At 38.2% G+C, this 13,404-nt stretch overlaps 1 protein-coding gene across 8 annotated transcripts in view; it reads right to left on the reverse strand.

Annotated features, from left to right (window-relative positions):
- Window positions 1–13,404, reverse strand: part of ROS1 (ROS proto-oncogene 1, receptor tyrosine kinase) — a 108,591-nt gene that overhangs the window by 84,553 nt on the left and 10,634 nt on the right. For 5 of the 8 annotated variants that reach the window (XR_012378542.1, XR_012378543.1, XM_073893830.1 and 2 more), the window contains 3 exons: window positions 9,140–9,200; window positions 2,453–2,601; window positions 1,539–1,677 (listed from right to left, as the gene is read on the reverse strand). Coding sequence is in view for 6 of the 8 variants with exons in the window: in XM_073893830.1 (XP_073749931.1) it covers window positions 1,539–1,677; window positions 2,453–2,601; window positions 9,140–9,200 (349 nt within the window). In the remaining 2 variants the exon portion in view is untranslated. Of the gene's footprint in view, window positions 1–1,538; window positions 1,678–2,452; window positions 2,642–9,139; window positions 9,201–13,404 lie in introns of all 8 variants that reach the window. The other 3 variants (XM_073893831.1, XM_073893833.1, XM_073893832.1) reach the window with 2 other exon arrangements.

Raw genomic sequence — 13,404 nt, forward strand, 5'->3', positions numbered from 1 at the left:
TCCAAATCTCTCCCACAAAAATCCTCCCTGAAAGGCCAGTCAGAGTGGGCACGATATTCCTTGCCTATTAACCATTCTACTTGGTTAAGAAATTATCTTCATAAGGGCCTTGATTAAAAGGTAATAATACCATCTAAATCATACATTTCCCATCACGAAAGGAGAAGAGGACCATGAGGCATGGAACACAAAACAGGTAACTGTAAGTTTTAATGTGGCTAGAAAAGTGAGAAGAATTGAGGAATGAGGTGCTACCCATGGAAAGGATATCCAGTGTAGGTCTGGAATACATGGAGGGCATGAGGGCTTGCAAATCCAGGAGAAAAGCCCAGAACTGGAAAGCAAAATTTGCCTTCTTCATTATTTTGATTTGACTAGCCATGGGCCACCATGGGCCCTGGATCATATTATCTCTCCAGCATCAGAAAATGTCCCAGCACTATTGGAATACATGAGGCATTGCTTTGAACAAAGAAGGATCCACATATTCCACTCTGATCTGGAACATTTCAAATATTGCCTTAGCCAATGTCTGACCCAAGCTTTGGAGGATGGTCAGGGAGTAATCAGCAGAGGTGGCCACACACAGCCTAAAATCTGATAAGCAGTAAGCCAACACCAATCAGGGAAAGGGTAAAATGCCATCACCAGCTTCATCAGCTGTCCAACTGTGCCTAGGTCCACAGCCTAGTTCAATGTGAGGCTCTGTGCACACTGCCGAGTCTCCAGAACTAAGGGGTCGGGACATCTAACACTTGGTCTGGCGTACAACCCCGCAGGTTCAGTCAGCTAACCCTGAGGGTAAGGGCACCACATAACTCTCCCTTCAGTGTCTGCCCCCCGCACATGCACTCCCCTAAAATGCTCTAGGTTAGATCCCTTTTCCCAGCATGAAAGTCACATCTTCAAAAGAATAAATCAGAAAACGCTCCAAAATAGGTGCAATTTTTTTTTAAATCATGTCTGATAAAATGTCCAAGTATTATCATAACCTCCAGGTTGACCGCTCTCCCTCTGTGCTTTCCAATCTGATTCCCTCATTCCTTCAATCCATCCTATGCGTAGCTGCCAAAACTATCTTTTTCAGAAGCATGTGAAACAATTACTTCTCTGCTTAAAAACTGTCTTTAACTGCTAACTGCTTATTGAGGCTTATTGTGCAACCTGACTGTCCTTCACCCCCGCGCTCTATTTGCGCCCCATTTGCAAGCCCCTAACGGACAGACCCTGTTCAAAAATCCCTCTTAACATTGTACACAGCACTTTCCCACTTCCAACGTGCTTTCCTTATTTATTATGCTTACTGCTTGGAGTATGTCTCCTCCACCAAAAGGTGAGCTGCACAAGACCAGGGAGTTTGGTACTGATCATAGAGACATGCTGAGCACCTAGAATGCTATGGGGCATATGGTTAGATCAGTTACTGAATGCATCAATTGACGAAGGAATAATTTATTTCATTATTTAAAATAGAAACAAACTAAACTAAAGCTTTGGAATAATCTCCTTATTTCATGAGCCACAGGGACACAGCGTACCTCCATAAGGCTGAGTCCTGTAACTGGGACTTGGCAGAGAATACAGCTGGAGCTGGGCTGTGAAGATCCAGACCACTCGAAAAATATACTCAGTGAAGGGATGCAGGGGCTGTACCACATATGAGAGCTTGGACATGGCCTACGTCAGGGAGAGATTAATAATTAGTGTTTACAGAATCACCACCACACAGTGCAGCTCAAGAGCACAGATTAGTTTGTAAGAGCTTCAGGACTTCTTGGATATGGGGTGACCCGGGGCCTGCCAGCCCAGAAGAAATGGGCCCGGAGCTCGGAGCTGAGCCATCCAGATGTCAGTCTGCATAACTCACACCCAAAGTCTCTCCTTCTTCAAATTGGCAAAATTATGGATTCAGTTATTTGGCATTTACCTCAAGGCTTTAATAATTTCTCTATGTTAATATACAAGTGGGCACGTTCTGCATGGAGCACTGGGTATTATACGCAAACAATGAATCATGGAACACTACATCAAAAATTAATGATGTAATGTATGGTAATTAACATAACAATAAAAAATTAAAAAAATATATACTTAGTGTCTTGGGCTATTTTCCTCTGAACTTTCTCATGCTTTCTTAAAAGAGACAGTCCTAGATGACTTTCTTGCCCTCCATCCTAGTTAGAATCCTTGTAGGTGGGGTGGGCAGAAAATGACCAAGGATATGAGTAGTTGGTTAGGTGACACTGCGCTGAAGGAACAAGATGTATTTCTAATATGTTTTCCTAAAAAATAAAGGATTTAGCATCAACATGTTACGGAGTAGCAGAGATTAAAGTTCATCTAACCCAACCATTCATCTTACACTTGAATCTTCTCTAGAATGTCTTTATACCTATAATAATTTGGAAAAAAAAAAAAACTTGTGTGTACGTACACAGGCAGCTTTTCATACCTCAGTATAAGTCCAGCTTCCAGGAAGTTGTGCGTATTTCCACTGAATGATGTATTTTACTCCAGAGATGTTGGCAGATTTCCATCGTAAGGTCACACCATGGCTTCCAATAGAAGAAGCAAAGGGTGCAGTGGGGAAATCAGCATTTTCTGGGGAGAAAACAGGACTTCATTCACCATGCACTTCTGTCTGTCAAGTCAGGAGAAAGGGTGTCTGTTTCATCTCGGGCTCTGAGGAGTCTCTTGTCACAACTACATCTTGCCACAATAACTTACCTGAATAATAAATGATGTACATATTCAATTGGTTTATTTTTATAAATCAGCTAGACAGTCTGACATCTTGTTTTCCCCGTAGAATTCACTATTATCATTTTTTTTATAGGCAAGCAACATGGAGTGTTGTACAGTTTTCTCTTATGATACCACTTCCTTACAGGTGGGTGCCAGGGGCGTGTATGGTGCATAATAGAACCATCTATTGTTCCAGAACATGTATCCCAAGACATTTTTAAAATTTTACACTACAAACCTGTTGCTATTGCTCATCTTGTCAATAAATTATGTTTATATGTACAAGTAATTCTACTCCAAAGGATTCTATATTCAGTTGTTCCATATTGTAAAGTATTTTGTGACTTCTAAACATTAGTAACGTTGATATGGGAAACAAAAGCAGAAGAAAAATTATTAAATTTCCTTAATACTTACAGCCCATTGGCAAGTCCTCTAAAGAGGCAGAGTGACATTCCTCTAGGGACCCAACTGCCTCAATGCTGACACTTTGCCAAGGGCAAAAGGCAATCTTAGCCTGACCCCTAGGATCCTGTAGGTCTTCTTTAACAAAGAAAAAAAATTCCTTTAGAAACTTTCTTTATCTCTACTCCCCAAAATACATGTTGGGAATCATCCCCCAAGCATATGACCCACTGATATACATCTGGAGGGTCTCATAACTAAGGTTTTAGTGGACAGTAATAAATGACCTTTTTCCAACAATAGTTAACCCCCTCAAGGTCCTGGAAACCTTGCTTCTAAAATTCTGGAGAGACTTACGCCATCCCTAGCCCCCTCCCCACTTGAAAGCATATAAATCGCCACCTCTCAGCTCTTTCTGCCCATTGTTCCTGTCCCTGTGCTTTAATAAAACCACCTTTTTGCACCAAAGGTGTCTCAAGAATTCTTTCTTGGCCATTGGCTTCAAACCTTAACGTTTCTCTTACATCAACGTTACAACTGGCAACACACATTTATTGTTGCTACGTCCAGGCCCCATACAAAAGGCTAGAATTTGGAATGGTATGTTCCACTGGGATGAAGTTATTTTACTTTACTTTTTCTATCTTCCAAAATTGTGAGTGATATCATGCTTCAGCTTGCTTTTTCCCCCCAATTTTTAACTGTGGTAAAATACACATGACATAAAAGTTACTATCTTAACCATTTTTAAGTGTGTTCAGTGGTACTGAGTACATTTTTATTGTTGTGCAACCATAACCACCATTCATCTTCAGAACTCTTCTCATCTTGCAAAACTGAAACTCTACCCATTAATCATTAACTCCCCATTCTGCCTCCCCCCAGCCCCTGGCAAACACCATTCTACTTTTGGCCTCTATGACTTTGACTACTCTAATACATCATGTAAGTGGCATCAAACAATATTTGTTTTTTTGTGACAAGCTGATTTCACTTAACATAATGTCCTCAAGGTTCATCCATGTTGTAGCATGTGTCAATTTTCTTTCTTTTTAAGGCTGAATAACATTCCATTGTATGTATATATCAAATTTTGCTTATCCATTCATTTGTCAATGGACACTTGGATTGCTTTCATGTGTTAGCTATTGTGAATTCAACAAGAAGCGTATAACATCAGTGTATAAATATCACTTCAAGAACCCGCTTTATTTTGAGTATATACACACAAGTGGAATTGCTAGATTCTATGGTAATTCTGTCTTTAATATCTGAGGAACCATCATGCTGTTTACCACAGAGGCTATATCATTTTACCTTCCCACCAATGGTGCACAAGCATTCCATCTGCTTCACATCCTCATCAAAACTTTCATTTTTCTGGGTTTTTTAAAGGTAGCAATTCTAATGAGTGTGAGGTGGTATTTAGTTGTAGTTAGGATTTGCATTTCCCTAATCAGTTAGTGATGTTGAATATCATTTCATGTGCTTATTGACCTTTCGTATATATTCTTTGGAGAAGTATCTATTCAGGTCCTTCGCCCATTTTTGAATTGGATTGTTTGGTTTGTTTGGCTGTTCAATTTTAGGAGTTTCTATATATTCTGGATATTAATCCCTTATCAGTTATATGATTTGCAAATATTTTCTTCCATTCTATTGTTGCCTTTTTGCTCTGTTGATAGTGTCTGATGATGTACATATTTTTTTTTAATTTTCATGAAGTCCAATTTGTCTATTTTTTCTTTCATTGCCTGTGCCTTTGGTATCATATCCAAGAAGTCATTGACAAATCCAAAGTTGCAAAGCTTTTACTCTATTTTTTTCTTCCAGGAGTTTTATAGTTTTAGGTCTTACATTTAGGTCATGAATCCATTTTGAGTTAATTTTTTCATATGATATTATGTAAGGGTCGAATTTTATTCTTTTGCATGTGGATATCCAGTTTTTCTAGCACCCATTGTCTTTTCCCCATTGAATAGTCTTGGCACCCTTGTCAGAAATCATTTGACCATCTATACAGGATTTATTTCTGGAGTCTTTATTCTAGTCCATTTGTCTATATGTCTGTCTTTATTACTGTAATAAGTTTAAAATCAGGAAGTGTGGGTCATCCAGCCTTGTTCTTATTTTTAAGATTTGGGGTCTCTTGAGATTCTATATGAATTTTCAAATAGATCTATTTCTGCAAAAGATACTGGAATTTTGATAGGGATTACATTTATCTGTAGGTTGTTTTGGGTTAGCATTGACATCTTAACTGTATTGTCTTTCAATCCATGAATATGGGATTCTATTTAAGTCTTTTTGTAATTTGTTTCAGAAATGTTTTATAGCTTTTATTTTACAAGTTTTTTACCTGATTGGCTAAGTTAGCTCCTGAGTATTTTATGCTTATTGATGCTATTGTAAATAGAATTGCTTTCTTAATTTCCTTTACAGATTGTTCATTATTAGCAAACAGAAATGCAACTGATTTTCATGTGTTTACTTTGTATACTGCTACTTTGCTGAATTTATCGGTTCTAACAGTTTTTTGTGCTATCTTTAGCATTTTTTACATGTAAGATCATATTATCTGTGAACAAGGATAATCTTCCTTCCTCCTTTCCAATTTGGATGGCTTATTTATTTTTCCTGCCTGTACTAAGCTAAATAGAAGTGACAAAAGCAGGCATCCTTGCCTTGTTCCTGACCTTAGAGGATAAGCTTTCTTTTCTAAAACAACAATGACTACTCTGGTCGAGAAAACATAATAAATTCTTGTAAGAAGCTTAAAATGGCTAAATACAAACTTCCATGACCTCTCTCTTTCTGGTTAAAAGTTGACACCATTCTGATTGCTATAGATACTGAATCTGAACTAATTAAAGTCCATACTCTCAGAATACTCTGATCCAGAAAAAAGAAAGCCATTGTCCTCTGAGGTTCTAGCCCAGAAAGCCTTAGCACAACACTTCTCTGCTGATTCTTCTAATTATGGTTCATTTTTAGTTGTTATAACTATACAAGCAAAGCACAGTTCCATTTTTTCCCCTGTTTTATGGTGTAAGATAAATAAAAAGATAAAAAGAAAAAAAACCTAATAGCAAAGATTGCAATAGTCTGTGGGAAACCTTTGTCAAAAAATTAGGGACACCTGGTTTAAAATGGAGTCAGGAAGCCCTGAAGGGGGAGCTCTCTCTCCCACTCACCACTGGTTGCAGCCTGTAGAACAAAGAAGGAAGTTAAGAATTATTTTGCCAAGGAGGACATTTTTCACATGGGAATTTCATCGTTTTGTGTTTTTTTTTTTTTTAAGAAAGAGAAGGAAGATCCCTCCGTGCTCCAGCAACAATGCACTAACGATCACTCGCAGCAGATGAGAAACCACCACAACCTCGAGCTCTTTTTCTTCTCCAGTGAACTTTTGTTCAAAACAACCCTCCCCAATTTCCTTCTTTCTTCTATAAAAGCTGACCTTCCCTTTGTTCTCCAGACTTGCCTATGGTTTGCCTTAGTTTGCTTGTCCCGAATTACAATTCCTTTGCTATTCCCAAATAAACTCATTTTGCTAGTAAGATAACTGGCTATTTTATTTTTAAGGTTGACCCTTTAAAGAGGGGTCCAGTGTGGAGCTGTCAGAAGAGTAAGGAAGAAGATCCAAAAGAATCAGAAAGAACATAAGTTGAGAACTTGGCAAAAGGAACCAGAGTTATATGAGTAAGTGCAAGTAAATGTAAACTTCACAGCTAACTGGAGATATGTGTTTCAAAGCCATGGCAATGTGTATGGAAAATCAGAGGTCAAATAGGTTTGTTCTAAAATATCAGGATAAGAATTAACTAAATGAGAAAGAGAAGCTGAACTGATCTGTATACTACTTTCAACACACTGCTGAATGGGCAAGAAAAGGCTCTGGAATCAGATCAAACGGTTAAAATCAAGTCACTCCCTTTCTAGTTCATCTTCAAGTTCATCCCTTTCTATGTGGCCCCAAGCAAATATATATATGCTTTGTGCCTCATTTTTCTCATCTGTAAAATGGGGATAATAATAGTATTTATCCCTTTGAGCTCAAAAAGAGCTAATACCTATAAATTACTTTTACCAGTGCCTGACTCATAAATGCCTAATAAATAATAGCTTTTTTTACTTTAATATATTCTTAACTATTACCATTTCCACTGTGGAAAAGAGACATGGATGGTATCTAAAATAGAATAATGTAGCAGACTCACAGATAAATGGACCAGGTACCAGATGTGTTAGAGACAAACACAATCTTAGGTGTATGGGCAAAAGGATTCATTCTAACAAACTAAAGATATGGTCTATAAGCATATTATTTATATGCCTTTATTTGGCCTTGGTATATCTCATTTGTTAATGGTCTATAGACATTAATCCATAGTCGATGAGAAATTTTAAATAAAGCATTGATTACACTTGTATTCTAACAGAATGTATAATTAAGATGGTAGTGTAACTTTGGAATATAAGAAAAGAATGTAAATCAAAGTTTCCTAAACTTTCTCGGTTCTGGCATCTTTAGTTTCTCAGTAATTTTTTCATAACTCCTTGGACCAAAAGAATTACCTAACAGCTCCGTCCGTTAATTAAGTATTGTAACTTAAGTATGTGTGTCCTTTCAACTTAGTAGATGTTTGAAAGAAATAACACACATAAACTGAAAGACAACATATATATTTAATCCTTAAATAAAAATAATTGCACACTAATGGGATCTGTATGCCTACTGGGGATCGCACAATTTCTCAATATTATAATCAGATTGGGCACCACCATCCCCATCTCCCGTTCCACACTGAGTTTTTTATGGTACTTTCTTTTTATCACAGCAATCACCAAAAAACTCAGCATTGCAAAGATATACTATAGAAAGGAATGTAGTGCATTTCATTATTTATACCATGAACTACCTCCAACTAGTACTTCCAATGATGTCCAGAAGATGTCAACTATCCTGTGTTTCCCTTGAATGTTCAAAATGCCCCATGCCTTCCTATGAGGTAGATATAATGCACTGGGGTACCTCAGTGCACAGTTTGGAAACCATAGAATATAAATTTTATCCATAGCTAACTCCCACTACACAATAGGAAAAGAATGTAATATGTCTCTCTACAGAAATGTCAAGGGGTTCTGTCTAAAAGACAGAAGCAAATCAGGTCAGCAAGGCAAGATCCCCCCATTTTCCATCAGCCACTGACAGCAAGGTGCAAGCCATCAAAACAAAGACTACAACTATGGAAGAATCGATTATTTCCCAGTCTGGAAGGAACTCTGTATCTCTTAGTGGGAGGAAGACCCTGGAAATTCTGGAAAAGAAAGCTTCTAACATCGAGGCTGTGACTTATCAAAGAGTTGGTCCTTCAGAAACCACTAGAGAATTAACACACTAGGACAAAGCCATTTAGACAACACCCAACCTGCTCTGAAATCAGACAGAGGGAGCTGGAGACATACAGCTTAGTACCCTACTTACTCAAAATCTAAAAGCAAGAAGCCTTGTAGGGAGCCATGCATATCATAGGTACTCTATTGACTAGCTAGTAGCTGAATAATTAAATGCACATTAAATAAAATATTCCTATGCTTTCAGTTCGTTAAAATAGTGGCATTTCCTGACATCAAGTCTGCTTAAGAGCCATAGTCGTCTCTTTCATTAAGACAGAAGTAATTTCACTTACTGAACTGAGGGCAAAAAATCTCAAATTCTAAACCTCAGTCAGGTGCTATGTTCCCCCTGTTTCGCTCTGAAAGAAGAGTCTTGCTGAGTTTCTATCACAATGGCTTCCACATCTGAAATTATTATATTATATTATATTATATTATATTATATTATATTATTACTATATTTATATATTTTTATAATGCTGAGAAATAGAAGTCTAAATATTTTAAGAGATGACTCATTCTCCTTACATGAGCACGGGTCCCTAGAGTGGTGTCGAGTATTGTTGCATTTAATAATATGTCTGCTTACCTAGCACTTCCTCTTCGAATGCACCTTCAGCACTCCTGCAGCCAACCTCACATGATTCTCGCTGTGGAGACAGGTAATATCCCAGTCAGGGCCGCCTTGCTCCTGCTTTTCCTGATACATTTCAACTACACTGTGACATTCAAATGCCTGGTATATAAGTATACCTGTATATCAATTATTTCAACTGCAATACTCTAAGTTTCCTTTTGCTAGTGGGATTAGAACAGCACCTTTCAAACTTTTTTGACCATGTCCCAAATTCCAAAACACATTTAACAAAACAACATCTTGAAACAGTACTTTTTTTTCCTTTTTTAACAGTTTTATTGAAGTCTATTTCGTATACCATAAAATTCACCCATTTAAAGGTGGCTCAGTCACCAAGCTTCTGCCTTCGGTTCAGGTCATGATTCCAGGGTCCTGGGATCGAAACCCACATCGGGCTCCCTGCTCAGAAGGAGGACTGCTTCTCCCTCTCCCACTCCCCCTGCTTTTGTTCCTGCTCTCTCTCTCTCTCTCTCTCTCTCTCTCTCAAATAAATAAATAAATAATCTTAAAAAAAAAAGATTTAAAGTACACGATTCAGTGGTTTTTAATATATTCATGGAATTGTGCAATCATCACTACAATCTAATTTTAGAACAAATTCATCCCATTAAGAAATCTCACACCTGTAATGCAATCATAGCCGTTCTGTTCTAGTCTATTCTTTCATTTTGTTTGTTGTGACTCCTTATTCACTAAGTTGATTTCATAATCCTCTAACGAGTGACACCCCACAGTATGAGGAAGCATTGAGCTCAACAATGCAATTATATGTTTGCCATCTTGGTCAAAGGTTTAGTGAGTTAATAACCTAAAACTCTAGCCTAAGATGATGCCTATTTATTTTAGATATCTATGTTATCTTCAGAAATTAAAAACTGACTAAATTTTATAGTAACTTGAACATTTTAATGAATATCCTAATACTAACGTTACATTTTAAGGTCTACAAAAACCTAGCAATGATTAGCATTTTACTTCGTTAACTTAAAACAGTAAACATTTTCATGACCTAGACATAAATCTCCTGCAACTCTTAACAGATGCATTAGCATTCATTACAAAGAGAGAAGGAGGGCGCCTGGGTGGCTCGGTTGGTTGGGCGACTGCCTTCGGCTCAGGTCATGATCCCGGAGTCCAGAGATCGAGTCCCGCATCGGGCTCCTGGCTCAGCGGGGAGCCTGCTTCTCCCTCTGACCCTTTCCCCTCTCATGCTGTTTCTATCTCTCTCTCTCTCTCTCTCAAATAAATAAATAAAATCTTCATGATCCTGGAGTCCCAGGATCGAGTCCCGCATCGGGCTCCCTGCTCGGCGGGGAGTCTGCTTCTCCCTCTGACCCTCTTCCCTCTCGTGCTCTCTATCTCTCATTCTCTCTCTCTCAAATAAATAAATAAATAAAATCTTTAAAAAAAAAAATTAAAAAAAAACAAATAAATAAATAAAATCTTTAAAAAAAAGAAACAAAGAAAGAAAGAAGAAAGAGAAAGAAAAAGGAAGGAAGGAAAAGGAAGGAAGGAAGGAAGGAAAGGCACAAATTGTAAGACTCTAACACAATCATGATCCATCTTCCTGCTTTCATTCAATTTGCAATTATAATACCTAGGACAACGTGCTATTGTTTCTCATGGTGATAGTGGAAACCATGACACAATACATTTGCCCTAAACATCCCAGGTTATTTGCAAATACCAGCTGCACAATGTTTGACCTATTCACTCAAGGGAAGTGCAGACTGATAAGCTCGGGTTTGCTTAGTTAAAGATTAATTTAAATACCTCAGTCTGGTCTCAGGATTATTTAATTTAAGGGCTTAGGATACTTTTCACATTCTTTTTGCAGATTTCAGTAAAATACATTCAACATGTTTATTAACTGCAGAGAATAAATATACCAAGTGGCAACAAAATTATCATGTAACATGGAATTTTTTTCCAAGAAGTAAAACCAAGGAAAGAGAAAGGAAATAGAATAGTGTTTATTTGGAAATATTGCTAGTCCTGATTATCCAGTAAATTGTGGGTTTATTTTTCCTGCATCTTTTCGGAGGAAAATATATAATAAAATTCTGATCGATCTAGGAATTTAAATATTTTGTTACTTTGTGAAGCTTGTATTTTTTTCAACTTTATTGAGATATAATTGACATATAAATTGTCTAAGTTTAAGATATACAACATGTTGATTTGATACATTTATATATTGCAAAATGATTACCACTATAGCATCAGCTAACAACTCCATCCTATCACATAATTGCCATTTCTTTTTTGTGGTGAGGACATTTAAGATGTACTTTCTTAGCAACATTCAGGTATTGAATGCAGAATTATTAGCTATAATCACCATGCTGTACATCAGATCACCAGAACTTGTTAATATTAAAACTGGAAGTTTGTATTCTAAGGAGTTTAAATGTTATATCAAGTGGAGGCAACACTATAAATTAGATTCTCTCCCTCTCTCTCTCATCTAACATTGGGCTTAGAATGACATTATCCAGTGCTCAAATTGCCTGGAGAGAATCTAAAGGTGGTCAGATTTAAGGAAATCACAGAATCTGAGCCCAGAGCACCTGGATGAGACATTTATACCAGTGTATCCCAGGCCACTGAGCTACCATTCCCACTGCAGAAGCCAAGTTCATGCTTCCCAGGGGCTAGCCACATCCGTCTGCTGTCTCTCTCTAGTCCACACTCCCATTTCTCCCACAGTAGTAAAACCACCTTTCTCATCATCCCTCTGGCTCCACCCCTGTGTTTATCAGACAGGCACACGTGCTGGCAATGCCTTTCCTTACTCCTGTAACACAAGGAGGACATACCCACTCCCCTCCTGGGATGCCCCTAGTACAGCCTCTCCGTAAGAATTGTGTCTTCCTTTCCTTAAAAACCATTCATTCATTCATTCAAAAAATGCTTATTGAGTACATATTTTGTGTGTGTGCCAAGCACTGGTGTAGGCTTTAAGCATCTGGCAGTGAGAAAGACTGGTAAGTTCCCCACTATCATGGAATTTACATTCTCTAAGAAGAGGACAGACAACAACCGAGTAAAAAAAATTTTAAGTAAAATACATTCAGATAATGAGAAGTGCTATGAAGAAAATAAAACAAGTTAAAGGCATAAGGCATGACTAGGCAGGAAGGAGGCTTCATCTCATCAGGGTGCTCAGGAAGAACCATGCAGAGAGGAGCCTGGAGCAGGACCTGAGTGATTGCAAGAATCTGGGCTCACAGAGGTCTTAAGGACAGAAGCTAGCAGGCAGGAATGTTCCCCCTATACTCCAAAGAGGGAAAGGCCAATGTGGCAGGCACAGAGAACAAGGGAGAGGGGGTGCAAGGTGAGGCAGGGGAGCCAGCAAGTGGTAGTTCCGTGAGCTTTCTCAAATGGCAACACAAAGGCATAGAAAGGTTTTTAGGAACAATATGATCTAATTTGTGTTTTTAATTATCAGGGATAAGCCATCTCACTGGCTAACATCATTTTCCAAGTTATAGTTTGCTAAGCTAACTCTTCCAACACTATTTCCTCCAAGGAACATGTGCAGAAATTCCCAGCTTCATAGGTTGAAGCATTAACGGTTGAAGAGTTTGATTTCCTGCAGGTGTATGGAGATGGTTCAAACATCTATGTACCCATATATCTATCTCGATCTCTATATAGCATGTATGGCTGTTCAGTTCTACTTTATTTAAAGTGTAAAATAGCCAAGTATACAAAGAAAAGACAGAATAATTATGTAAGTTATAACACCGAGAGAAAAGCTGGACGTCAAACAGATGCAGACAGCAGGTCAGCTCACTGACCGCCAGGGAGCTACCTCATTAGAAATCCAATCTCGGGCTGTTTCCATGCTTGAGAGGCTTGAACCATCCCTGATTTTCTTTTTTTTTTTTTTAAGATTTTATTTATTTATTTGAGAGAGAGAATGAGATAGAGCATGAGAGGGGAGAGGGTCAGAGGGAGAAGCAGACTCCCCGCTGAGCGGGGAGCCCGATGCGGGACTTGATCCCGGGACTCCAGGATCATGACCTGAGCCGAAGGCAGTCGCTTAACCAACTGAGCCACCCAGGCGCCCCATCCCTGATTTTCTTAACACAATCTTCCCAGCGATGGTTTTGGCGGGGGGAAGAGTGGTAATGTTACTTTAATCACATAAAAAGATTCTAAGACAGTTTTTGGGTTTTTTTTAAATCTCAATCAGGAAAGACCTATAATTG

Source organism: Callorhinus ursinus, unplaced genomic scaffold, assembly GCF_003265705.2.
Source record: "Callorhinus ursinus isolate GAN/ISIS: 27379988/994484 unplaced genomic scaffold, GSC_fseal_2.0 scaffold6, whole genome shotgun sequence".
Taxonomy (NCBI): domain Eukaryota; kingdom Metazoa; phylum Chordata; class Mammalia; order Carnivora; family Otariidae; genus Callorhinus; species Callorhinus ursinus.